Genomic DNA, 27881 nt, shown 5'->3' with positions numbered 1-27881 from the left:
AGTGTAGTGAGTCCACCTGTATCACCCCTTACTCTCCCAACCCAGACTCTATCACCAACACTGCTCCCAGTAACTTCCACTTGTCCATCACTAACACCCTTGAAATTCTTGCCCCAGTCATGTGGATCCGCTTGAAACCCGCCACTAAGTGCAACACCTGGTATGTCTCCGAACATGCAGCCCTGAAATGAAAGTGCAGAGCAGGCGCACCCTCTGACAAACTGGCCTGCCGCCTGCTTCAAAGGCAATAAAGACTCTCTATCCATGCCAAGAAAAGGGCCCACATTCAGGCACGGGTATCAGGAGCATCCAACAACACAGCTGAACTCTTCAGAATCTGTAGGGAACTAGCCAACCTTTCCACAGTATCCTCCCCTACTCCCTCTCAGGCCCTCTGCAAGGCACTCGCCACTCACTTAACCACCAAACCTCAGGATATCCTGAACAGCCTTGCTACACACTCTACCAACCCATCCCTCAACCCCTGCCTCCATTGTCCACTCACCCTCCTCCTTCCTCCTTCTCCTGGTTCACCCTTGTCTCACCTGATGAAGTCACCAGAGTTGTCGGCTCCATGAAGGTCTCTTCCAAACAAGATTCCCCTTGCTCTTCCAGAATCATCAAGGTCAACATTGGCTCACTTGCCCCTACACTTGCTGATCTCTGCAACCACTCCTTTGCTTCTGGTTCTTTCCCTTCCTCCCTCAAGCACTTCATTTTGCGCCACTCTTTAAATAACTGTCAGCAGACCCTACCTGTCCAGCAACTACTGCCCTATTTCAATCACCCCCTTCCTGGGGAAACTGCTGGAGAAGTTGGCCCTGTCCCAACTCAACTCTCACACTGAACTTGCTGTTGGTCTCCACGACCATTAATCTGGATTCCGAGCATCCAGGGGCATGGAAACTGCTCTTCTGAACACCCGTGAAGAACTGCTCGCATCCCTGGATTCCAACTCCCCAGCTGTCCTCATCCATCTTGCATTTGACACGGTCAACCACTCAATCCTCATACAAAGGCTTAACGACACCCTTTGTATCTCAGACCGGGCACTGAACTGAGTCATCTCCTTCCTTAGTGACCGCTCCTCTCAAGACATCCTGGCCACATTCTCCTCTCCTATTTCCTTCTCCACTTATGCTGTGCCCCACGGCTTTATTCTCTCGCCTTGGCTCTTTAACATCTACCTTACTCAGCTGGCACTCCTCATCTCCACCTTCTTCCCCAACATCCAATGTTAAGCACACAACTCTTTTATTCAAACTTCCTGCTGACACTCTTGCACCTTCCATCATCCCTGACTGCCTTTCTGCCATCCAGGCCTCGTGCACTTCCAATGATCTCTGCCTCAATGCCAGCAAAACAGAGATCCTTCCCATTGGGACCACTGCTCCCTATTTCTTCCCTTCACTCTGGCCTTCCTCCATGGGCTCTTCCCTTGCTCCCTCTTCTGAAGCCAGAAACATTGGAGTCATCTTCAACCCCTAGCTCTCCTTCCTCCCTTACACTCAGGACATTGCCAAGAAGTCCCTCCTTCAGCGGTTCCTTCTCAAATGAATTCTACCTAGTCTCACCTTCCCCCAGAAGCTCGATGTTACCCGAGTGCTGGTTCTCTCTAGGTTTGACTATTGCAGTAGCCTCCTCCTGAATCTTCCTTCTTCCACCCTGTGACTTCTCGAGCAAATCCAGAATAGGGCAGAAAGACTTATCCTTGGCCTCAAGCCCAGGGGCAGCATCTCTCCTGCACTGAAAAGTCTTCACTGGCTCCCGGTTGCATCACCGATTAAATTCAAATCCCTCTATATCATCCACACAGCTGTCTGGTGCCGGGAACCACACAATCTGCAACTCTATCTTACTAAATATTACCCCTCTACACTCTTGCGCTCTTTGGACACTGACTCTTTAGGTGTATAGCGGTTTGCAAAACAGAGGGCAGGAGGTCGATCGCTTTCCTCAGCTGGCTCCCTTCTTTGGAACAGCTTCCCCCTCCCTCTTCGTCTTAAGCAGGACTTTCTTAAATTCCGGAAGGTCCTCAGGAATTTTCTGTTTACCCCCCCTTCTCCCCACCCACACTCTCCTCTGCTAATCTCACAGTTACCTGTGTGGTGTTCAGGGCCTTTATGTATCCTGGGGTTCCTGACCTCCCACATCAAATTGCCCCCAGCTTCTGTCTATCGTGAGCACTTACCTCGGCTCATCCTCCACCCCAGAGGCTCACACTTACCTTACAGTGCACTTCACTTGTTGCTCACCCATGAGCACCACAGCACCTATCACACTCCCCCTACCTTCTGCACTTGCATGTTCTGAACACTAACAGATAGTAGGTGAGCCCCCCCACAGACTGTATTTAATATTTCTTATGCATTTAAATTGTCTCACGTCCCCTTGTCCCCTCCCTGTTGCCCTGTGGGCACTTTGAAACAGTATTTACTTCCTGTATAAGCACCTAACAAGCAAACAACAGATAAATAAATACATTCTATGCTATAAATAACACTCTACTTGTGCTTTCTTCTTTCTAACCTTGATCCCTACTGGTATTGCACAACCTAAACTACTTCTTTATGGCAGAGTCATATACATTGATTGTTTAAAAGCCCAAGACTTTTGGGGCAGAACGTCTGTCTCAGCTGGTATCGTTTCTCACCTGGATGGTAATGGTGAGGAGCAGGGGCAGGAAGTGGTACTTGTATACACATATGAGCTGGGGCAGTGGGTGTTTCCTGCATATTCATCTGCTCCATTACACTCCCATAACCATCCTTTCAGATATGTTGTTGCAAATAAAGGAAAAGCAAGGAAACCATTTCTATAATGCAAATGGGGCAGCAGCAATATGCTCCAGTGGAGGCCAGTACTGCATATAAATTAAAAATGCCCTTTTGGGTGCATAACTTGGGCTCCTAGTGGTTGCTCGGCTCAGACCCGATATCTTTGCTCCGCATCACTGCCTTTTGCCGAATGGGCTCACGTTACCTTCCAGCTCTGAGTATCCTAGAGATGGTCCTCGTTTTTCCCCATGGTCCTTTATTCATCAACTGATTTTATTATCTCCCCTTCGATGCCCCAACCTTACCTGCTCTGTCCTCCCTGCACCCTGTTGTTACTTCTAACCCTTCTCCTTCTCTGATGTTACAATTTTAACCTCCTCCATATCAGCTTCAATGCCCCTTCCATCTCGTCCTACACCACACTCTTTCCCTTTAATGTTAACCACTCTTCGTGCACTTTCGTAGCTCCTTCTGCCCTCCACTGCTGCCACCTCATCTCCCCTATCTCTCCAGCCTATGCTTCTTACACAGGTTTTCGGTCTCCAACCTTATTCAAGTGTTGTCCTCCTGCTGCTGTAACCCACACGGAACACCGCTAGCCACATTATTTTATTCTGTGTTACCTCTTCCCCCTGGGTGGGACTTTCAGTGATGGTCTGCATCTTTGGCCTCTAACTGAGTGAGGGCTAGGATTGTCCCAGAGTGCACTTGGGTCTGCTTTGGGCTCCAGGAATGGGACCAAGCCAATAAATGTCCTGCCTGCCATCTTGGTTGTTGGCTTCCCCCCTCTGACTCACACTGGTGCTACCTGTTCTGAGCTGAAGTCTCCTATGTTTTGTAGCATGTGAATTTGAATTTGGAATCACACTGGGTTATTTGTAAATACTGTTATATTTAATGTACATTGTGATACTATATACATACTTTGTTTCTACTTTTGGGATATTTGTGCAGTGAAGTTGAAACATTGCATTACCAGTGCAAGAATCTCTTCCTCACGGACAATGGTTCTCACCATTTAGAAAGATAAGGATTGGTAGCATTCTATGGGTGGAGTGACTTATTTGATGTGTCAGATAAAGCTGCCACTGTATCTAAGCAGAATCTACCATCATTGAGGGAAGGCAAATGCTATCTGTTATAGTGAAAGTGGTATATTCCCATGCTGGTGCGTTGCATCTGCTCAGGGGGAGCTTCAGGTTCCCCATGCTTGGGAGGATGAACATTAGTCTCCTCCCAAGTGTTCTAACTGGGTTGGGCCAAGGGGTTTAGAGCTGGCCTGCTCCAATTGCCTGGCCTTGGGTGAAACACTGTGCTTGGTGGCTGCTATGTGATAGCGACCAATGTAGGATGTCATGTATAGGATGTAGAGGGCAGGAGCCCCTCGCACCCCCCCCCAAGCCAGAACCCAGCTCCAGGAGGCGGGCACACGGAGCAAGGCCTGCCTGACCTTGTCCACGGAGCGCCTGACCCCGCAATTCCGGGCGCATCGCGGCGCCACAACGAGGCCGCATCTGTACTTTTTCTTCGGCCTGCATCCGCCGGCAGGCGGAAACGCCGGCCACAACAAAGGCCATACTAAGGCCTGTTGGGTGCCCTTGAGCCCCATTCCACTTGCCTGCAGCAAGGGTAGAGGGCAGGAGCCCCTCGCACCCCCCCCCAAGCCAGAACCCAGCTCCAGGAGGCGGGCACACGGAGCAAGGCCTGCCTGACCTTGTCCACGGAGCGCCTGACCCCGCAATTCCGGGCGCATCGCGGCGCCACAACGAGGCCGCATCTGTACTTTTTCTTCGGCCTGCATCCGCCGGCAGGCGGAAACGCCGGCCACAACAAAGGCCATACTAAGGCCTGTTGGGTGCCCTTGAGCCCCATTCCACTTGCCTGCAGCAAGGGTAGAGGGCAGGAGCCCCTCGCACCCCCCCCCAAGCCAGAACCCAGCTCCAGGAGGCGGGCACACGGAGCAAGGCCTGCCTGACCTTGTCCACGGAGCGCCTGACCCCGCAATTCCGGGCGCATCGCGGCGCCACAACGAGGCCGCATCTGTACTTTTTCTTCGGCCTGCATCCGCCGGCAGGCGGAAACGCCGGCCACAACAAAGGCCATACTAAGGCCTGTTAGGTGCCCTTGAGCCCCATTCCACTTGCCTGCAGCAAGGGTAGAGGGCAGGAGCCCCTCGTACCCCCCCCCAAGCCAGAACCCAGCTCCAGGAGGCGGGCACACGGAGCAAGGCCTGCCTGACCTTGTCCACGGAGCGCCTGACCCCGCAATTCCGGGCGCATCGCGGCGCCACAACGAGGCTGCATCTGTACTTTTTTTTCGGCCTGCATCCGCCGGCAGGCGGAAACGCCGGCCACAACAAAGGCCATACTAAGGCCTGTTGGGTGCCTGTTTGGAGCCATAGGAGCCAGGGGCCAGGTACTCTGCCCTTTCCACTCCAGGTTCTTCACTATTAGAAGGTAATGGCAATTCAAATGAGTCTTTATGTACTGTAGATATATACAAACTTAGGGATTAGAATATGAAGATGTCTCCTGAAGCTGCCTCTTACATTGCTTGTTTACATTGTGTTGTGCCTTATGGTCGCCAATAGACCACAACTGATTGTGTTTTGCCCTGATTTATGTTATGCCTCTAGTCTTATGGCCCTTGCCTTTCACTGCCAATTCGATCTTAGGTGGCCCCTATCTATGTACATGGTTGTTGCCACCTAGCTCTTCTCTCTCACCTAGGTAACCAGGACCTTCATCATGCACGTCAATGTACTCCTTCCATTACTCTACACACTATCCCTTCGACTTGCCCAAGTTCTCCAGCTACCTACAGTAACAACCTCCACACTCTGGGTTAAAATGGACCAGCCTTCTACCAGCATGGCATCCCCACGACCTCTCGCGTCACCTAGAATGAGCCCGGCAGCACCCACTGTAGGCCATACCAACCAATACCTCAACGACCCAGCTTTATGGCTGGATCACTTTGCTAGGAAACCTACACCTAACCAACCCTGCCCCCTCTCTCTTAGAAATAAGAGACTAGGCACCAGATTCCGCCTACGCCTACGCCACATCCGTCACATCACCAGGAAACAAACCCCCCTCTCTCCTGGATCTCTGTCAACTGCCACCACATGCAAACCCACCACCACCAAGGTTAAACTGCCCATGTTCAAAGGTGCCCTCATTAATGCCAGATCCCTCACTGCACACGCACTTGACATAGCTGACCTCATCACCACGTCCGACCTTGACTTCTTAGCTATCTCCGAAACATGGCTTCATGCCGCATCTGGCCCCTTACTAGCGTTAGCCCTACCGCCGAACTACGGCATCACACGATGTGACCGCTCCACCGCCTCTTCCAAAGGCGGCGGTGTGGCCTTCATCCATAAAAATACACTTGACCTAAGAGTGTTACCTGACTCCAAACTCACATCAGCCGAATTGCTGTCTGTCAAACTAGCACTCACACCTAACCAAACAGCCACCATGCACCTAATCTATAGACCTCCAGGACCCGCACCAACCTTTGTCAGTGAAATCTCCACTCTCCTCCTCAACAATACAAAGAACAATTCGCAAACAATCATCCTAGGCGACCTTAACTTAGGTCTTGGTGACTTAAAAGATCCTGTGGCCTCTGACCTGGAGATCGCACTAACTGACCTCGGCCTTACCTTATACATCCAAGAGCCTACCCATATTAAAGGTAGAACACTTGACTGGGTAGCTGGCTCCAATTGCAATATCAAGGTCCTTAACAATACCCCCTGCCTATGGTCCGACCATCACATTATAACTTTCAACATTGAAGCCACACCACGAATCCCGTCACCATTAGCCCCAGCACTCCCAACTCGAAGCAAAAAAGATATAACCAAGGAGAAACTCCTCCCATTGTTACTCCCGTCCCTTAACACAGCCACCAACTCTTACTCTGATCCAACCTCACTAGCACACACCTACAACCAAACAATGCGAACTGCCATTGATTGTATAGCACCTCTCAAACTTAGAAAGGCTAAACCTCAAGCTTATCTTAATTCATGGTTCACACCACAGTTAAGATTGCTCCGCAAAGCCAAACGCTATGCCGAAAATCGATGGAAAAGCCACCCCTCAGACGAGCATAAAGACAGTTTCCTTCTAGCCTCACTCTCCTACAAAGATGCCATCATCACGGCAAAAAAGGAATCTTTCAACAACCGCATTATACAAGCCGACTCGAACACCAAGGAACTCTTTAAAATCCTAAGAGAGCTTGAAACTCCAGTCGCCCCCCCTGACACATGCGTGAAAGATAGTAAATGGTGTGCCAACATCCAAGCAGCCTTACTAAATAAAATCTCCACACTACAAGACAAAATCAAAGATAAACAGGACAGCCTGAAGCGCGACAACCACGTTCATTCCCTCACTAAGGCCCCCTTGCCAGACTCTACCAATATCACACCATTCGCATTCTCTCCACTTACCGTGGCAGAGGTAGAAAATATAATTCTCAGAATTAAGCCAACTAACTGCCAAGGTGACCCGTGCCCAGCCCCTACTATCAAGGACTCAGCGCATGAGTTGGCCCCATTCATCACGGCCTTCATTAACTCTTCCTTTCAAACAGGTATTGTCCCGGACAATCTGAAGGACGCTTGGGTTATCCCACTGCTTAAAAAACCTTCCCTAGACCCTAACATTCCCACTAACTTCCGACCTATCACCACTGTACCATTTCTGCTCAAGATCCTAGACCGTGCCGCATACTTTCAGATCCAAAATTACTTGGAAACTAATAACTTGCTAGGTCTACGACAATCTGGTTTCCGTCCCAGACACGGGACAGAGACCGCATTATTAGACCTTAAAACTCAAATCGAGGTTCTAAAGGATCAAGGCAAACTAGCACTGCTACTACTTCTCGACCTTTCAGCAGCATTCGATCTGGTCAACCATCAGATCCTGTGCGAGCACCTCCATTCAGCTGCCAACTTCTCCCCCTCGGCTGCGGCTTGGATCAAATCTTTCCTGAGCAACAGATCCATGAGAGTCTTTGCCCCATCCGCAGCCGCGGACCCTTCCCCGATTCACTGCGGCGTTCCTCAGGGATCTTGTGTGTCACCTACACTTTATAACATTTTCACGAAACCACTCTTTGATGTGCTTGATTATCTGGGTGTCTCCTATACCAACTATGCGGACGACACCCAGATACTCATCCCCATCACTGGTGATTATCTAGGTGACACCAAGGCCCTTAACGACGTCTACTTGGTCATCCAAGCCTGGATGGCCCAACATCAGTTGTGCTTGAATGATGACAAGACGGAGCTCCTGATCTTGGGCACTGCACAACGCCTGAGCAGACTACAGCCGTCCTATCAGTCATTCAACATAGATGGTAATATCATTAGTGTCTCAAAAGATACCAAAACGTTAGGTTTCTACCTTGATGCCACACTCTCATTAACCCGACAAACCAATGCTGTCAGATCTGCGTCTGCATACACATGCAAACTTATCGCAGCTTGCAGACCATTCCTTACTACGTCTAACAGCGTTACGCTAGCGAGAACCCTTATTATGGCTAAAATTGATTACTGCAGTGCTCTTTATCTTGGCACCAGCCAAGAGAACCTGAACAGACTTCAAACGACACAAAACAACGCCATTCGTGCCGCTTTAAACATTCCCCAACACCACCACATCACAGAAACCAGAAGTAAGTTAAATTGGCTACCTGTCAAACAGAGAATTTCTCTCAAAACACTCGCCCTTACGCACAAATGCCTAGCCAACAAAGCCCCGATCTACCTTGGTAGTCGACTATCGCGCCACTCTACCTCCCGACCTCTAAGAACAGCCCAATCCCACTGTCTAGCGATCCCCAGATTTAAATTGCAAAAAGCAGGGGGCTCAAGTTTCCCCGTCTTAGCTTCCAAGTTATGGAACTCCCTCCCTGTTTCAATTAGAGCGGAAGACTCTTTCAATACCTTCAAAGCCAATACTAGATCTTGGCTTTTCAACCAGCTTTAAGGCCGGCTTCGTGCTTCTTCCTGACCTACCCTGACTTGCCGACCGCTACTATCACCTATCGGCACTGAAACTACTGTACATATGTATATAATGTATATAAGATCCTCTTGTAAATGTATATAATGATCCTTTGTTACCCATGTGTAAATGTTTAATGATTCTCTGTTATACCTGCATATCTGTAACCTTGTACAAATTGCGCCCTGATGCCTCCGGGCCTGTTGGTTTGCGCGTTATAAATAAAATACAAATGGGATCCTCCCCAGAACACCCCAGGACAAATATTCAATGGCTTGGGGTGGCACCCAGCCCTGTAACTCACTACCCTGGTGATCCCCAGAACCAGAGGATGAGGCTTTGTTAGAGTATATGAATGTTGCATGCTTCAATAGTGCCCCATACCTTACTACCAAAGTAAAGAGCTGGCTTTTCGATAAGAAACACTAACAGACTAAACACGTATGCGCGATGTTTAATTATGCTGCCTCACCTCTGTAACACTGCGTGGTACTGTTGCCTAAACTGTTACTTCAGCGTCACCCCCGTCACTTGTACTTATTTCACATTTCAACTACCCTGTAACCACCAGTCAACCTGCACCTCTGTGTCTTAATCCTCTTGTATGTCTGTAACCATCTCTTAAGTTGATGGCCCAGTTACCCCAGGGTTCGGTGTGCATTACAAAGAAACTAAACTAAACTAAACTACGCATGGTGACAACACTAGCAGTCTTGGCATTCCAGCGATGGACATGTGTGTGTCTACCCCACCTATGTACTTTTCACAAATATGCTCACAGGTCGTTAAATACCCGGAATATAACATTGGGGCATCCCCGCTACACTGTCTGTTTAATGCTTATGAATTCACAGTGACTGGAAACACAGGCAAGAATACACAGTGTACCGCCTGCTTTTTTCCAGCCACCCAAGACCCTGCCCCGGGTCCCGCCATCTTGAGTGGGGGGCGGCAACGGGGAGCATCTCCTTGTTGCCTCTCCACATCCTTTGGCCCATGCCCCCTAGACACTTCACGCCCTCCCCATGCCCCATTTACTCCATGCCCACTTACCCTGAAATCCACAGAGCGTTACATAATTCTTACAATTGTATTTTTCACTGTGTCTGCTAGATCCTCGAGATGTTGACATACTTGATTACTGGCAAGTTGTTTAAGAAATTGACTTTGATTTCAACTTGCAACATCTGGTGGTATGCAAAGCAAAATCTGAAATATTTAATATGACTTTAAAGTCTGCATTGGCAGCAGCAGCTTTGTGGAAAAACCATGAGAACTGCAGAAAGTTGCTTCTATCTTTACGGTGGCAGAGATATTAGGTGAGGAAAACATTGTTTTTTGAAAATTCTTAATTTGCAGGAATTAGGAAGTATTGTCTGTAAATACCTCAAATATGCAGAATTTAGCTACCGAAAGTCCGATTTTTCAGGTACACACAAGAAAATCTGGCAAAAAGCAGATGATTATTCCCAAATTCAATAGGAACATTGCACAGTTCGATTTTGATATATATATACACACTTGTTGCATGGAAAACTCTTACAAACTCTTGCAAAGTCTGCCTTAAAGAATTGTATCAAAGTCAAGCAGATTCACTTTTAGAAACATAATTACCCAGATCATCTGAATGCGCTTCATGGCATGCAGATAACGTCCCGACGACCTCACCACATCATTATGTGGGTTTGGCTGCCGTTGCGGCGATCTGCTGAGGGAAGTGACGTTGGGGTTAGGGGGTCGGGAGCGTTGGCTGAAGGCAGTTCCGGTTGCTTGTATTAATGAACCAGACGTGTGTTCTTGAGCTCTGTGTCCGTCCCTTTTTGAGACTGCGCACCTGGGTTTGGGGTGACCGTAGTAACATTCCTCTCTAAGCCATCTGGGAATGATTAAGATTACCTCTGCCTTCTCCCACTCGATTTATATGAGATGGGTCTGGATGAAGTGGAATGGGTGTAATGCTTGTATATGTACTTGGGGCTATGCTGAGAAGAGGGTCCATTGACTCAATTTCTCTGGATAAGAAGAAGAGAGGTACGAGAGTGACTAGTTTTAATGTAGAGAGGAATGTTCCCAGCTCTTTCTCCATCTCCTATCCAGCACCCCTTCCCCTCAGATGGCCTTCCTTCTCCCTCCAGACCCTCAAGCACTTACACTTGATGGGCCTGGCTCATAAGAGATTAGTCCTCGAGAGAAGATCCCTTACCTCCCAGTCTGGCTACCGTCAACCAGGGTTTCGGCAGATCACCAATGCCCTACCCCTATTCATGTCACTGGAAGTCCTTCCCAAAATGGTGGGGTAATTCTCTCTTACACACCCTCACTTGGACCCAGTTCAGGCACTCGTTCTTTTTCCATCAAGTTTTGTTCCAGAGGGACTAATCTTCACCCCTCCACTCTCTTCCCCCCAAATGTGGTCACTGATTTTCCTCTGCATAAATACCTTATTTCACCTACCGTTGGGTCGGAAGCAGATGACGGGATCCTCATCCCACAACCCTGTGCATGTTCTGGGGTACGCGACCAGCACTTGTACTCTTCTTGGACAGCTTTCAAGGAAGTTCCCTTTACAGAATCTGGAGGGCGGCCGCCGGGTCTTCCCCAAACAGTTTCATCACACATTACAAGCAGAATGTGGGCCCCCCTTGACCGTCCTTTGGGTAGGCTGTCCTTTTTTGCATGAGCGACTAATCCAAAAATCTGCAAATAAAGGAAATGTGTTTTGTGCACCACATCTTCTGCTGGTCTTGAATCAGGGCACTACCAAGTGCACTGCATTCTGATTCTCATATTGCAAGCATTGGGACGAGGAAAGGAGCTGAAAGGTAGATGTCTTGTTTACATTTCGGTAATCACATTACAGTGAGTCTTACTCTTCTTTGTCCCAGTCCCATAATCCTTGCTCACTATGTTGGATATTGCTGGGACTGGCGGTACTTTAGCATTTTCAGAAGTGAGAGGAAGGCCTTAAGGCATCATTTTAGTCCACACAAATAAAGAAGGAAACTTCAGGGCCAGACCCATTAAAGAACTTTCCAGGTGGGTGCCCGTCTCACCTCATAGCTTTACAGCAAAGACTGGGACGAGGACGAGTATGACTCAATGTAATGGGATTACTGGTAAGAAGCCCATGCAACTCAATATACGCAGGTAGGTAGGTCCAAACTGTGGGCCTGAAGGATAAATGAGATGAGAAAAAGGCTAATAGCTGTGAAATATGAATTTCTACAAACCTAACGGAGGGTTTTTTTTTTCAGCTCCAGTGCCGGCTAATGGTCTTCTTCATCTGCGTGACGTGCATTGGACCCCCTTTCCAGTTTGGTTTCCACATTTCAGTTGTCAGCGCCCCTGCCGAGGTAAGTGCATGACTTGTGTGAGTAGTTTTTTGGAATTGTAAGAGATGGAATGTAGCACCAGGTCATCCTTCGCTCTTCTATAACCCAGGGTGAGCTGAGAACCAAACCTGGCCATGGAAATGTTTTTCAAAGTGATCCTATGTGAATGCAGGGAACATGCCTAGACCCTCTAAGGAGGGTTTTGGGAGAGGACTGTCACGAGAGGATAAAGGCAGTGAATATTGCAAGGGAAATGTGCACAAGATCACTCAGTGAATAGCTTTGAGTCAAACAACATGCACTCAGGAACCAAGGCACATGTACACTAAAACCCAGGATGTGCAAGTAGAGCGTGATAAGAATACACATATAGTAAAAGGGATGTGAGGTAAGAGCTAAGAAGCTCCTTATGTTTACAAAGAAAGTCAGCAAGCTCCTTGCCCACACATTTGCTGCTACAGGTCTTGCCAGCGCTGAGCCCACATACAGGGCAAACAACAACAGGAACTGTGAGCTAACACTGTTGATGGTATTGTATAAGGTAACTTAAAGACAATACTCACGAGGAAGAGACATTCCACCTGAAATGTCAGCAAAGCCCACGAACCCTGTTGATCCAACAGGGACCCAGAAAGGCTATAACATCAAAGGGAGGATAGCGTAATACATCAGACTCTTGACAAGGGACAAGTAGGAACAGTGATTACAGAATAGAGAGGAAAACATAGGCATTCGCATAGGAGCTAGCGATAACAGCACACCAAACCTATCAATCAATAGGGAACAAAGGGAGAAGTGCAATGGAAAACATGGAACAGATTGAAAGAGAAAGTAAAGGAAGAGGAGCAGGGAAAACAAAATTACAAGGGCAAAACCTTCCCCCTGCCCACCCAGGGAAGGAACAGCCAACTGGGATAAAATATTAAATCTATAAATGATGAGTGTCTAAAGGACCAAGATTTCACTGCTGAATAGTGCAAAGTCAAAGAAATAAAGAACACAGACAAACTGGGCTACACAGAAAAAGGAAAGCACTGGGACTGCAAAACAGAGGAAGACAGAAAGGGAATCCAGGAAGGCGAAATTACTAATAAGCACAAAAAATTAGAAATCCATGGAAAAGAGAACAAGAAATTAGAAACTAGGAACAAGACACTAAGCTAAGAACCAGGAACAAGTGACCAGTCACAAACAGGAACACTGCATCAATGACCAGCGCTGGACTGAACCAAACGGAGTCTTTTAAAGCTGGCTAACGAGCACACACCTCAGGTGTGTGCTTGCTGTACCTGCCAGCCACAGGTGTTTCTTATCCTCCACCCAACCTTGTCCTGAAAGGGTGCAGATGAAGCCGTGGATCAGGCATTCTGGGAAGCATAGTCTTTTGATTAAAGCAGCACACAGGCTGCCAAAAACCTGGAATGGATCCGAAAGGGAAGTAACATGCAAAATAAGGATTTAGAGCTTGCAATTCACCACACTGCTGTTGCATGAGGTTTGTAAGGAAACTCCAGTAGGGAATAAACCCCATATCAGGCCCCCAAAAGGCAGGAACAGGATGGAGGGTCGAATCATGACAAGGACAGGGTTCTGCACCCAAAACAATTTGGAAGAATGCGTCCAAATAGTTTAACTTAAAGCACATTTGTACCTACATAGGGATTACAATGTAGTTACGCATAACACAAAAACAAGCATAAAACATGTGTCAAGAGTGATGACGAGGATGATGTAATCTTTAAAACAAATTACTTGCTTGGGGAGGAGGACAACCTGGAGGAAATGGGTTGGATGACTGAGCCAGAGGATAGGAAAAGCAGAAAACCTGAGTACTTACACAAAACAGGCCCATGGTGTAGATGTCCATCGAGAAATGTGCTGAGTTCCCTGTAGGTCATTGCACACCTCAGTTCGATATCCATGCCGGATTGGATAAAGGCAGCAAAGATTCTGTTCCTTGTAAATGGGCGCTTCTATGTGAGAAACATTCTAGCAGATTTCAATAGTGACAGTGAGGCTCTGAAATGTAACCCAAATCTAGTGGAAAAAAAAGATGTGGGAACTAGATTGGGTCAATACAGTTGATACACGGAACCAACATAGGTTGATGGCAGATGCTGCTAAAGAAAGCAAAGGTGGGAATATTGTACCACAATATCTGGTGAAATCGTCAAGTTGGAAATGCAGAATCATACATATGAAGAGTTCATGGTTGAGATACAGAGATAAGAGTCTGAACCAAATATGCTGATTCTGTAATAGTGGTAATGAAACCCTAAAGCACCTGACTCTATATTGCCCAGCTCTTAGGATTTTAAGAACTAGATATCTAGGAGTATATAAAACCGAGAGCCCATTGTTATGTGGTGATGATTGGTGGGAGTGGTTTGCAAACCCCACTCGAAAATTGTCATATGCCCTAATTAACTTTTTAGAAAACATGAATAGTTTGTTGTTAGAAAAATGATTAGTTCAATGAGTATTGGGTTAAGGAACGACTTCAAGTGTATGTGAAGTGTGAAGTAAGAGGGTGTTGTGTTTATGTTATTTGATAGGAATTAAATCGATCTTTGTTTCAGGCAATATTTTTAAAAAGTTTACTATAAACTGTAAAATAAATAATTTTAAAAAAAGTAGTTCATTCCAGCAACGTCTATCAATGATTGACCGCAGAAGACATGCTGGACATCCTGCAGCAACTGTTCAATGCTGGGTGACCGTCATGGTCTTATATACTATTGTCAAAACCAATTCTTTATGGGCGTTGCCCTGATCTGCCTCATAAGAACATTTTATGTGAGGATTTGAGTGTATTTTCCCTTCTCTTTTCTCAAAATACAGAACAGTGCTGAATATGCTAGAATGTCTAATATTATTATTATTATTATAATATGAAACAAGGGTTTGAATCCTCTTGTTGGGAGATATTATGAACATTCTTTAAATCTATCACAAAGCATCTTACAATTTATGAAATATTTAATGTGTTTCATATGTTGCTTTGTTTTTTTAAAAAAACGCTTCCTTTTTGAAAATATTGAATGTTGGAATGTGGCAAAATACAGTCATTGTTTCAATTGACTCTTCTCTTAATACTGCTAGTGCAGAAATCGGCTTTGGACTCTTTCAAATAGTATTCAGGGGAACAACACCCATTTTTCAAGGACAACCACCCCACACATGCACTTGCAAGGCAAAACTAGACCCCAGCTCAGCATTCCTAATTCCTGGGCTACAAGGACGAGGTAGTCAGGGATTCTGGAGGGATGGGCAGGGCAGAGGTGTGTGCCACTCTGAGAAATGCCTATCTTGTCCTTCTGGGGGGATGCAGGTTCTAGATGCCAAGACAGTCCTGGTGGGACATGACTTCCCTGCCTCTTCTTAACTAACTTGCCACTGACACCAGTACTCCCATTCAGAAGCATTACAAAAGAATTTCCCAAGCCAGTAGGTTGGTTGCCCATGGCACTGGAATGGTACATCATTTTGTAAGAGTCCAGAGATAGATAATTAGAATGACCATTGTCTGTCACAAGTCCTAAGATTAGGTGCTATTGCTTATGATACAACTGGCATGAATCCACTATGCCCCAACCCACCAGAGCTGCAGTCTGCTAACATATATGGTAATTCTTTCAGGGCAACAATGAAAGTTGACTACACAATTGCCCCAAGTTTATTTATATGATGTCTGCTAGATGGTTTGTTTTTTTGTAGAAATTGTAATGTTCATATCTTCACTTCACAAGTCTCAAGGACTATCAGCATGTGACTGTATCACACAGTTTCTTTTAGAAAGTACAATTGTAAAACTTAGAGGAGGTTTTAAGGCTCTCTTCAAATGGCATTCTGGTACTTAGTCTTCAATTTATGATGTAGTTTAGAAAATCTCCAGACATAGCACTGCTCGTGTTGCTCACACCCCCACCCACCCCCATAGCTGATGGATCCTCATAGAATACTTTTCCTGTCGCTAGCACTCTGTACTTCACACAGTTATTTGTAAAACAAAACATAAACTCACCATAAAGTTCCCATTTTTGGAATCTTTACAATATTTAGGATTTTGTTCATAGAAGCTATAGCTTCCTAATTTTATTTTTATTTGATTTATTGTGTGTTTCAGTACAAAACCGAACCTTTCACATATCAATTACACATAATCAATCATGTTCACGTCTTAAAAAACATCTTAAAAACGTTACATCTGAAAATACAATTATTACAAGTATTACAATTTCAGTTTTAACTCTAAAACATTAAAACAAATTCACATGTCTATAAAGTAGATGAACAATTCCTTTCAACTTATTTTAAACGATATCCAAACATTTGAACAGCCTTATAGACAAGGACACAAGGAGCCCAAGGCACAAACACGTGCTTAAAAGTTTCATCCTCTAGGGCACAATATCAGCATAACCTTTTTCCCCTTAGGACCTTTTTACTTGTCCCCAATACCTCCATCATGGGGAACAGATTGAATTTTAATCTCAACGTTTGAAACCTGAATTCTCTACACGTGTGCTTCCTCTAATATGGAGCTAAAATGTTATAATTCTTTATGGACCAAGTAAAATTATTGCCTAAACATCGGTACTGCAGCAAGTCAGGCCTGAGCTGTGTCCACACGTGTCTAAATAACTTGTGCTTCACTTTGTGGGAATTTGTGGATAGTTTGTGCATTGAAGATTACATTTTTACAAGAGTCCCCGTACACCGTGCACCCCAGTCCACCAAAACCCTACAGTTTCCATTCACCCACATTTCCTTAAGATGGACAATAAACAATGCATCAGGCAGAGAGACAATACCAGCACATGAGTGCAGCTTTCCCAGTCATTTGCCGTCTGAATTGTGAGTTGCCCCAACTCAAACAGTATTCCTGCTATTGGGACTGAGGCCGGTAAACACAACACTCTTCTCCACAATTTAGCCTCCAACCTTGCCCAAAAGACTCTATCTTCCCTAGTTTGATCCCCAAAAACCAGTTTAGGAACAATGTTCGGTTTAAACAACTTCATTACAGGTAGTAACGAAAACCTCCCAAACGTATACTTGAATTGGATAAGTTGACTAGTTGCTGGCAAGAACTTTGACCTTACTTTGGCTTCTGGTGCATTTTTACCCTGTTCATCATAAATGCATGAGCCCAAGTACTTATACATGTTAACCACCTATAAAGCATGACTTCTCATGTACCATCCACATTTCTTCCATTTACAGCTCCCCCTATTCAGCACCAAAACTTTAAATTTTGTGTTATTAATCGAGAGATCCAATTTACTAAGGAAATCATTAACCACCTGTAGGTTATTTGCAGTCCTATCAGTGTCATAGAACAGATGACAATGTCACCCGAGTAGGCTAAGTATTGAACTGTTACATCGCACAACTTGGGGGGGATTGTTGTAACAATTTTCCAACAGGCAAGCATGTCCTTTTTGTAAAAACAGAATAAAAACAGACCAAGGACACAGCCCTGGCGCAGTCCCTGGTTCATCTCTATCCAATCAGAGAAGGAGCCATGGGAGTCCAATCTGACTTTTAGTTCCACGATGCAAGGCCTCAAATATATCAATTAATGCTTGAGGACACCCACTATCCTGCAGGCTCTTCCAAAAAGTTTCCCTATTTACGTGATCAAATGCTTTGACTTACATCCAGGAAGGCCAGAAAAACCAGTGTCCTTTGCTCCATTGCCTGCCCAGACAAAAGTGCCAAGACAAAACCATTTAGGGCTACTCCCTTCTTGGAGCCTGCTTGATAAGGATCCAGACAGTTAGCACCACTAGCCCAGTTTTGCAATTCTTTCAGAATCACCTTGGCAAAAAGATTTTGTTGGACGCATCCAACAAGGAAATGGGCCTATAGTGCATTGGAGACAATCTATCACCTCCCTTAAAAATCAGGACAATCAAAGCTGCACACCAGGTCACCAGAAGCCTTCTGTTTACCAAGATGTTAAACAAATGTGAGCGAAGCTGGGCCCATAAAAATACATTTGATTATAAAGTCAAGTTAGATAGGCCATCCGGGCAGGGGGCATTCCCTTTTTTACTCAACTTAATCAAAGAAGCAATATCATCCAAGTTCCAGCAGGGGGCCCCACGCAACCGACATGTGCAAATTGAGTACATCCAGACACCACATTTTACATATACTTCAGTGAAATATTTTACCCACACGTCTTCAGATATTGCTTGGATTTGCGGATATTGGTCTGTTCCCTTTGACTTAATCAAATAGCAAAACCTTGTAATGTTATCACCCAACATGCAGCTCAACAATTTTTCTGCATCGTTAATCCTCATAAGGAATGTATTACCCTTTAGCCAATTTTAATAATTTAGTTTCACCCTGCAGACCTCCCTGAGCTCCTCGGGAGTCCCTGCACTCAGTATCGCTCTTATCTCTAGTCATATCTGCTTTTTACGCTGCTGGGCCAAAGGATCAAAGCCATGACCATGTTCCACCTTCCTTATTGCCTTTTCCAGGTGCTCTGCTGCCATTAGGCCGCCCAAAATCATGGAGACCCAGGGGGCGAAACCGTCCGAGGGGCTCAGGATGTTCACCTTTGTACAAAAAAGACTCCCAATCATATCATCAAAGGCCATAGCTATTCGAGGAGACCACATTATTGCGTCATTTATTGGGTTAATTACAACTTTCAGGGCCTTTACCTCAGATTGTTCAACCCTAAGTAGTAGGAGCTTACAGCAAACCATAGAGTGGTCACTCAAGTCTTCACTTTTTACCTTCAAACTTCCAGCTTTCTGGAACAAATCAACAGACAGGAAATAATAGTCTATAGTAGACTTCCATAGGCTGTTTTGCCAAGTAAAACTCGGGGGCACATCTCCTAAAAAATGTCCATCCAAGGGCACCAAGCCTCAAACCTCTAACTTCTGTCGTACCCTTTGTCCCCTCTCCCTTGCCGTTCTTACCCTCATCAATTCCTGGTACTAGCATTCATCCAAGCATTCAGCATTAAAGTCCACAAGGACCATATCTGAAGCTCCATCTTCAGGGATTTCCCGAAGTAGTAAAAAGGACAGAAAGTTCAGAGCTTCCTCCATTTTGCCGGACTCTGGGTTTAAATATACATTAACCAGCAAACACTTGCTAGTCCCTCCCACACGTATTCCCGTCCATTCAAGCAAACTGGCCAGCATGTCCCTCCTATTCAAATCTATTCTTTGGAAAGAAATGCCCAAATTTCTCCTAATAACAATCGAAATCGGTCAAATGGGCGACCCCTTATGCCTCGTTCTGCTTCAATTTAGACTACATCAAATCCATCTTCTTATTGTTTAGCACATTTGTTTACAGATGTTAAGTACCTCCCACGCTTGATAAATTGAGCATGTTTTTGCCTCCACACATTTATTGAGTGAAGTCCCACCCTTAAGTGTTTACTGGGTGTTTCCCAATCACAAGTACTTGTGCCAAGTCCAGACCACACTTTATTGGGTTTAAATCCACCCACACTTCTTTAATGGAGTTGATTCTAGGCCATAGTTGATTCTAGGGCTTTGCCTAACAAACACATTTTTAGGCTTTCCTAGTCCCATCCACACTGGTTTACTGGGACTTCACCCAGCCTACACTTGTTTATTCCTGGCATACCAGAGGAGAAAGTGAGCAGGAACTCACAGGAATTGAATTCCGTTACTTCTATTTTTTTCACTTACTGGTTCCCATACACTTTATAACTATTTTAACAGTCCCAAAATAGTTATATTTAACCTTTGAAGCCTACCTTTTTATTTTACTTGAACTCTTTTTTAACAAAAAACAAGAGTAACAATCCTGGAGGATTCCCTTCTTCGGCCTGCCCCACCCACATGGCAATCTATCTGCACATCCACAGATCCCCTAACATGCATGTTGGTGCATGCCTGAACCCCCTCCTCACAAAGCCCTGTTGGGTGTCAGTTACACACATTTTTTCCTGCCATATTCAAACTCTGGGAATATCAGGAACCAAACGTGTTTATTGTGAGTTCAAGTCTATGACGTGTTTACTACGTCTTTGGCCACGCACACAAAGGTTTATCAGAGCACATATTTTCTGGTGTTTCAGTTCCGCCCACTACAGAATGACAAGAAGGAAAACTGAGATCGGGGAGGTCAGTTTTCCAATCTGTTTGTCCGCTGTGCAATTGTGCCGCACTTTTCTTTCTGATTGGTCAATGGCTTGGTGGTTATGTATGATGGACTGTTAGATCGTTTTTAGGTATGACCCGACATGCATGGTGGTCAAGACAGGAGAGCTCAACAATATATTCTTTACAAATAATATTTTGCCTCTGCAGTACATTAAAGACTTCATCAATCAGACCTGGATCCACCGATACGGCGTCCCAACCCCTGATGAAACCCTCACACTGTTGTGGTCCTTAACCGTGTCCATCTTCAGCATTGGAGGGCTGCTGGGATCTCTGGCTTCTGGATTTCTCATCAGAAGATATGGAAAGTGAGTATAGCCCAGTTACTCAAGAAAAGGCTGCTAGGTCTACAGGGTCCTCCAAGCTAGGCACCTGCCGACAACAGGAAGTTCATGTCTGGGGTCCCCTCTTACTACAGAGTAACCCTCGACAAGGAATGACTGCTGCTATTGAGATGTGATCCTGGTCAACAGAGGTTGGCTGTCTGTAATACCTGCTGGCAATGAGGAATTATCGTGAAACACCTGCTAGGCAGGAGGTCTGCGTGTGTGGATCATCTGCTCAAAAGGGGAGTGATTTTCGGAGTACCTAATGAAAGTGAAGTGTGATGAGTTGAGCACCCTGTTAATCGTGAGAAATTTGTATGTGCTGTCACTGATAATGATTGTGTTCAATTGTGTGGCATGGTGCTTGCACCTGCCGCCTTGGATGGAATGTGGAATGCCATGGAACCTGGAGTGGCCTGGGCTTCCATGAGTGACCGATGGTCATCCAGGTTATGGGGGTCTAGCTGGAAGGAGGCCTCCTATTGGATACCGCCTACTTGGGCTCCTCGTAATACTGCAGTGGCATTGCAAAGAATGCCTTGTATTGTAGACAGTTGTTTGTGTCGAGTACACAACAATGAGATGTGATCACGTGCCATTACCTACACGAAGCGGGAAGTGGGTTTGATCGTGCAATACCGCCTACCAACAAGGGGTACATAACATCACCAACGTTATAAGAGAAAATATTCCTTTTTAAAATGACTCTCAAAATAAATGTAAACCAATTTTCCTCGTATTTGTTTTCCGCTTAATTAAATGCAGGTATAAGATGTGATCATAGCAACTTTCAGACCTCAGTGAGTTACATGTGTCAGGATCACCAGATGGCTCACTCTGATTGGTGCAAATGTCGGTGTTTACAAACTGCAGGGTCAATCCAGTAAAAAAGCGCCAGCACACCGTTGAGATGGGAGTTGCAAAACAGTGAATTGCAAAACCTTGCGCTGATGGATCTCACATATAATTTTAAATTCGTTCTTCAGGATAAACTCTCGTTGATACAGTCCTATTCCATAGCAAATGCACTTTGTAGGCAAGGAAAATACTCACTTCTCTGGTTGGACTGATTGCACATGCAAGCGCTTTGAGGTCATAGCAATGATATAGCGCTATATAAATGCAAAATATCATAGCATAAGAGTGAATTCTCTTAACACTGGCTATTTGTCATTTGCCTGAGGTTCCTTACCAAATTCATGAGTGGATCTCAACTTCTCAAACTGAAGGTGAACAGCTTGAAAGAGGGCGCCTGGGCTATGTCGCTATAAGCACCCACTATTAGCACACTGAGATCCATATTGGCCTTCTCTCCGCAAATCGTAATGTTCAAAGGAAGTCAATAGCTGCAAGTATTGACTGCCTTCAGAACATTCTGACTTTAAAAGCAGACATGTAAACAAGAATGCAATTTCTAGGCAAGATTTATTTTAACACGAGGATCTCTATTTCATTGCAACATTCAATGCAACAAAGAGAAGGTCAAACAAGAATAAAACATGAAAATGCGTTCACTTTCTTATAGAGAAACTGTTCCATTTACAAGTTTGCGATTAAATGCTTAACCCATGAAGACAACTTAGTTATTCAAATAATACTAAATATAACCACATTTATGCCACTAAGCCAGTTTGTCAATTTATTTTACTTGCTTTAAACTAACAATTGTTACTTCACCACCAAAACTCGAAAACATGTATTGCTCTACCACCATCTGCTAATAGCCTTATACGCTTTGTCTCAGGTCATAACTAGGGGTGGTTAATTATCACTCAATAATGACCTCTTCCTCTATAAAGCTTTAAAATCAAGCTGATTGTAACTGGCTTTCGCTATCTTCATTGGGACATCAGGCATTGCCCCTCCACAGAGACAACACGTGGGAAAGAAGAAATCCAATGCAAAGTAACACAGAGAGATGTAATGCTGCATGTAAAGGAATAACTGCCAATGCTTGGTCAGCAATGTAGCTACAGAGATTAGGGACATCTCTGTTAAGGATTCCAATCGGGTGTCACACACTGGACCAGGACACTTGGTCTTAGCCTGGGATGTTGTGCTTAATAGGAATGCTTTTTCTTTAATTTCAATTAATTCAAATTGAGCCGGTACCCGACCCGTCTCACACCCCCTTTTACAAAGACCCCGGGTCAAAATGGACCATGAACCAGGTCGGTTGGTGAAAATACAATATTTATTTATTTTTAAAGTTCACAAAAATCACACAAATTTTCATATTGGGCAGCAATCACCAATGGGGTGATAATGACAATGGAAATGAAAGCAATGCACATGGTTAACCTTCTAGTAGAACATATTCAAAGCACAAATGAATAGGAGCACTTTCTGAATTAGGATAGATAGCACCCAGGTTAGGGATCCCCCCGGCAATGTTCCCTAGAAAGATACATCAGGTAGTCAGGGATAAGAGGCAACAAACAGAATCAAAATCCGGATTTTAAACCCTTTGCAACGGCCTAAAATGACACTCGGATTTTGATAATAATTTAATTATATGCGTGTTTAAATAATGATATGCATATGTTTTTATCACAGTATCAGGGGTGTTACATCACTAACAACCATCAGGAAAAGTATCACAAAAGCATATAGTTCACAAAGCAAGTTAAAATTGAAAACCCAGTGCAGCCGAATTCACACATGGAAAAGTTGAATTTTTTCTAGTTTGCAGTTTTAAATTCCAAAACGTTTCTTTCAAAAAACAGGTGAAAAATACTGAATCAGAATGCGGTTTTTGGGCAGGGTGGTGGATGCACAGCACAGGGACAATATGGAAGTGAAAGGAGGGCTATAGCTAGTGAATTGAGAGAAATTTGGAAGGAAGGAGATTTGGAAGAAAGAGGTTTGTTTTTAGGGAAATAGAGCAGTTCAAAAGAGAAAATCGGTTTTAAAAATGAAAGGCAAATTTTGCTTAAACTAAATCATCTCGACTATATTGTTAAAGAAAGCCACGGTACATTAAAAGATTGATTCGCGATGTCAACCTTTTCCCGCTGGGTTCTGATCTATGTGGGAATTCATTTAAATTACTCCAAATATTACTAATGAGTTACAAGATGAGGTGAATGAAAGAATTGCGCTAACACTAGAAAAAAACTAGGTGCACTGAAAATTAGAACAGTCTAGACAAGTTATCAGGAGATGGATAGGGTTGCTTAGAGAGTGGCACAAAGACAAAAGTCAAGGTGGGGTAGACTATGTGTTGTGGGATGGGGGATACCCACAGTCTGTTCTTAAATTTGGGATTAGGAACAGTAAACCGGGTTCTGGACTCCAGGGCTTGGGTCACCAGCTAGCAGCGGACTCTCCTAGCAGAACAATAGCTGGGCCTGTCTGATCACCGGATAATCAGGAAAGCTGGATGGCAGGGTTGCAGCGGGCATACAGTTTGTTTGTCGGTTTGGTTGTTTGTTTGTTTATTGAATTTGTAGGGCGCACAGGACGCAAAAGAGTACAAGGATACTTACAGCTTAGTTACAGGCAAATAAGGCATATATACATTCAAGCACAGTCAGTACAGATATATACATTCGATCACAGTCAATACATATGTAATTATCAGGGTCATTACAGTCTGGAGCAAGTCGGTTAGTCGTAGTGGTCATTGGAACGTAACCAGTTGAGGGTATTGCGTCTGAAGCTATAGCGGGACTGATCTGTTCTGAGCTCAAGAGGGAGTGCATTCCAGTACTGGGCAGCTTTTACAAGGAAACTGTTCCCACACGTTTTATTTAGCCTAAATCTAGGTACTTGTAGGCAGTGGGAATTAGCCACTGTGGAGGGGCGGGGAGAGGTTCTTCTGGTTATTCTCTTTGTTAGATAGGGTGGGGCTGCATTATTTAGACATTTAAAGGTTAGTGACACTGTTTTGAGGAAGATTCTGATGCTGATTTGAGCCAATTATGGTCTCTCCTTGTATTGGAAACGTGGTCCCTGGTCGGGAAGATCAGAGCCGTTCTAAGGGCGTTGGTTGCACTGTCTGAATTTTGTTGATATTGGGCCTCATTACGCGGTACCAGCACCATGACTACCCCCTTACCGCATTCCGGGTCCGGGTTCCCGAAATAGGGACTTACCGGGTCATTCCAACCTTGGAGGACCCGGTAAGTCCCCATCCGGGAACCATTCCCCATTTCCATTCAAGCCCCCATAGGGCTCAATGGGAATGGGGATGGAGCTAATAAGGGCACTGCAATTTGCGGTACTGTTATTAGCTGTGAAGTCCCTTAATGGGTCCCGTCCTTAACACCTGGTCAGACGAGAAGTGAGCAGCCGATGTTAGGTGATTGCATAAGATTGCATGGACCGCCAGGTCAAAGGCCGCTGACAAATCGAGGAGGAGCAGCATCGCAGTCGTTCCTTTATCGTTGAGCTTGTCAATTTGTGCTTTGAGGTCTATTAAGGCCGTCTCAGTACCGTGTTGTGGTCTGAATCCTGATTGGCGGGAGCCCAGGATCTGGTTAATCACAAGATAATTTTGAATTTGAAGATAGGCTGCTCTATCTATTATCTTGAGGAGGAAGGGGACTGTGGTGATGGGTCTGTAATTAGTCGGGATGGAAGGGTCTAGCATTTTTTGGTAAGAAGCGGTAAGAAGTCAGGACTCTTTTAGGTTACGCGGGACTGTATTAGATGAAAAGGAAGTGTTAATTAGTTTCAAGATACAGGGAGCTAAATCTTTTGTGGCATACTTTATTATTTAGGCCGTGCAGTTGTCTCCTTTGCAGTTAGATGGCATCAAATAAGCAATAATTTTTTCAGTCTCCTGAATGGATACTTTAGTAAATTTGAATGGAACTAGGCAAGGCTTATCGTTAGCAGCAGGGTTAGTGGTTAACATCTCAGTGGGGGGCAAGGAGGCTTTTTTAGGGCAATTTTAGTCTGCATTGTTGTTATTTTGTTAGCTAAGGCGTTCTGGATGCTAGTGCACCATTGTTTGTCTTTGGGTAAATTGTCGGGAGGAGGTATAGGTGATTCTAATTCCTGAAGGATCACAAACAATTCCTTGGTGTTAGAGCTGGCCTTTGAGATTCTTTCTTTGATGAGATCTTTTTTAATACGGATAATTTTTTTCTTGTAACTATTTGCCAGGAGTTTAAGTTGCAATTTATTTTCATCTGTCGGGGAGTGTTGCCATAGAGTTTCTAGTTGTCTCTTTTGTGACCTTAATTCTTTAAGGTGGGGGGTGAACCAGGCATTGTGGGGAGCTTGCTATTTACTCTTGCGTAGGTTTAGGGGTGCCATGTTGGTCATGGTGTTGTTGTAGAGATTCACGAAAAAGTCAGGATCAGAATTGCTTGGGAGAGCATTAATGGTTGGGAGGAGGAGGGGAAGACGTTTGTCAGGAGTAATATCCTTCTTTGATCTAGTGGGGAAAGGATCTGCCATAATTTTGTCTTTAGCTATTTGTTTGTCTAGAGTTAGGCAAAAGTTGATTAAGTGATGGTCAGTCCATGGTTGGGGGCTGAATTTAGTGATGGCAGTAGGACAGTTCAAAGTAGCTACCCAGTCTAGGGTTCTACCTCTATCATGAGTTGGAGCGAGGATTTTTTGGTTGAGGTTGCGTTCAGTGAGCATAGTTGCTATAGTTTGGGCATGTTTGTCCTCTGGATAATTGAATCCTAAATTGAAGTCTCCCAGAATAAGTATTTGAGAGGAGTCTTTGGTATCGTTTGATAGGATGCTCTTCAAATGTACCGACGGGCCCTGGTGGCCTGTATATTAAGTGGATGGTTAAGGTGCAATGGGGGATGTGGGCAATTTGGCCGTAAGTAGTTCACAGGATTTTAGTGGGAGTGACGGTGATAGTCTTAGGTTGAGGTTAGCTTCAGCAATGATGGCTAAGCCACCTCCTCTGACATTGGCTCTGTCCATTCTAATTAGGTGATAGTCTTCTGGTATGGCTAGTGTGAGGGCTGGGCCCACTGCTTCCTACAGCCATGTTTCTGTGATCGCTAGGAGTTCTAATTTATCAGAGGATAGGATGTCAGCTATTTCAGTGGCATGAGCCACTACAGATCTGGCATTGATCAGAGCTGCAGCTAGTGTGGTAGTGGTGGGTAGTCTCTGTAGTTCCATAGAGGCTAGTATATGTTGTTTAGGACTGGAACATGGTGTTGTTCGTGTGAGGGATTGCTCAAGGTGCAAGGTGTTAAATGTGTGGTTAGATCGAAGATTAGGGTACTTGTTGATAATTTTAGGCTTATTGAAGCAAGGGAGTCTGGATCATAGCCTAGAGTTTCTATCAGATGTGGGACAAGGTGCATACATTTTGGATTTTGCAAACTTAATTTGGACCATGGCTAGGAAGAATATTGGTGCGCTAAGCAACATTAGAAGGGCTATCAGAGTCTTTTTGTCGTGCATCGTTTTTGAATAGGGCGCAGTATGGAGGTAGGGGTGATTCATTCGCGTCCGGTCTAGGGATAGTCACTGGTTTAGGCTGAGGTATACAGATCTGACCATGGTAAGGTAGTTATGGCACTTACTAGGCTATTCCAAAATGGGAGTAGCGTAAGCAAATTCGGTTAGGCTGGGTTTAACATGAGTTGGAAGTTATACAGCAAGGAGGGCAAATCTGCCATATATAGGACCGATGTAGATTTTGAGTAGGCTAATCTGACCCGAGTAAGGCAATTATACGTCACAGTGGTCAAGTTTACGTAAAAAATGCAGCGTCCTTACAAATATGCTAATCTAACATGGGTATGGCAGTTGCACAGCAGTATAGTCCTAGTTTGCATAGGCAGAGTCAATACAGTTTTTAAGTAGGCATGATGGGTATAGTAGGCAATGTAGCATAGAATATGTTATAGCAAGGATCCAGATATGGATAGCTAGTTGGGCTGTTTCAATTTTGGCTTTGGCCGATTATACATTACAGATATATTTCAGTTTTTCACAAAGGGGGAAGAGATTGTTAAGATCGCTGAATTGGTAGATCAATGCATTTATAATAATACCAATATAATTTAGCAATGCAGGGCACAATTGGGTAAAAACAGCTTTCTCAATATCTGTCCTGCAGCTATTTGCTAGCGTATCACATAATTGATGGATACAATTAGCTATGCGCGGGCACAGTAAATGAGAATGCACATTTCTTGCATACCTGTCATAATAGGCACCGAACAACGCAATTTGTAATGTGTGAGACATAGTAGGCTAAAGCGATTTGCTGTACTTGAAGTACTATTGACAATGTATCTAGGCA

The 27881-nt window shown here is 44.8% G+C and overlaps 1 protein-coding gene across 2 annotated transcripts in view; it reads left to right on the top strand.

Moving 5' to 3' along the window:
• The window catches only part of LOC138492616 (solute carrier family 2, facilitated glucose transporter member 11-like), a 458430-nt gene that overhangs the window by 29336 nt on the left and 401213 nt on the right, over positions 1-27881 (top strand). For both annotated transcript variants that reach the window (XM_069619910.1, XM_069619909.1), the window contains exons 2-3: positions 12073-12171; positions 20469-20629. In XM_069619910.1, the coding sequence (XP_069476011.1) occupies positions 12073-12171; positions 20469-20629 (260 nt within the window). The remainder of the gene's footprint in view (positions 1-12072; positions 12172-20468; positions 20630-27881) is intronic.

The sequence above is a fragment of the Ambystoma mexicanum genome, chromosome 10, assembly GCF_040938575.1.
Source record: "Ambystoma mexicanum isolate Mex_15411 chromosome 10, UKY_AmexF1_1, whole genome shotgun sequence".
NCBI lineage: Eukaryota > Metazoa > Chordata > Amphibia > Caudata > Ambystomatidae > Ambystoma > Ambystoma mexicanum.
This window is presented reverse-complemented; position numbering and strand designations above follow the sequence as displayed.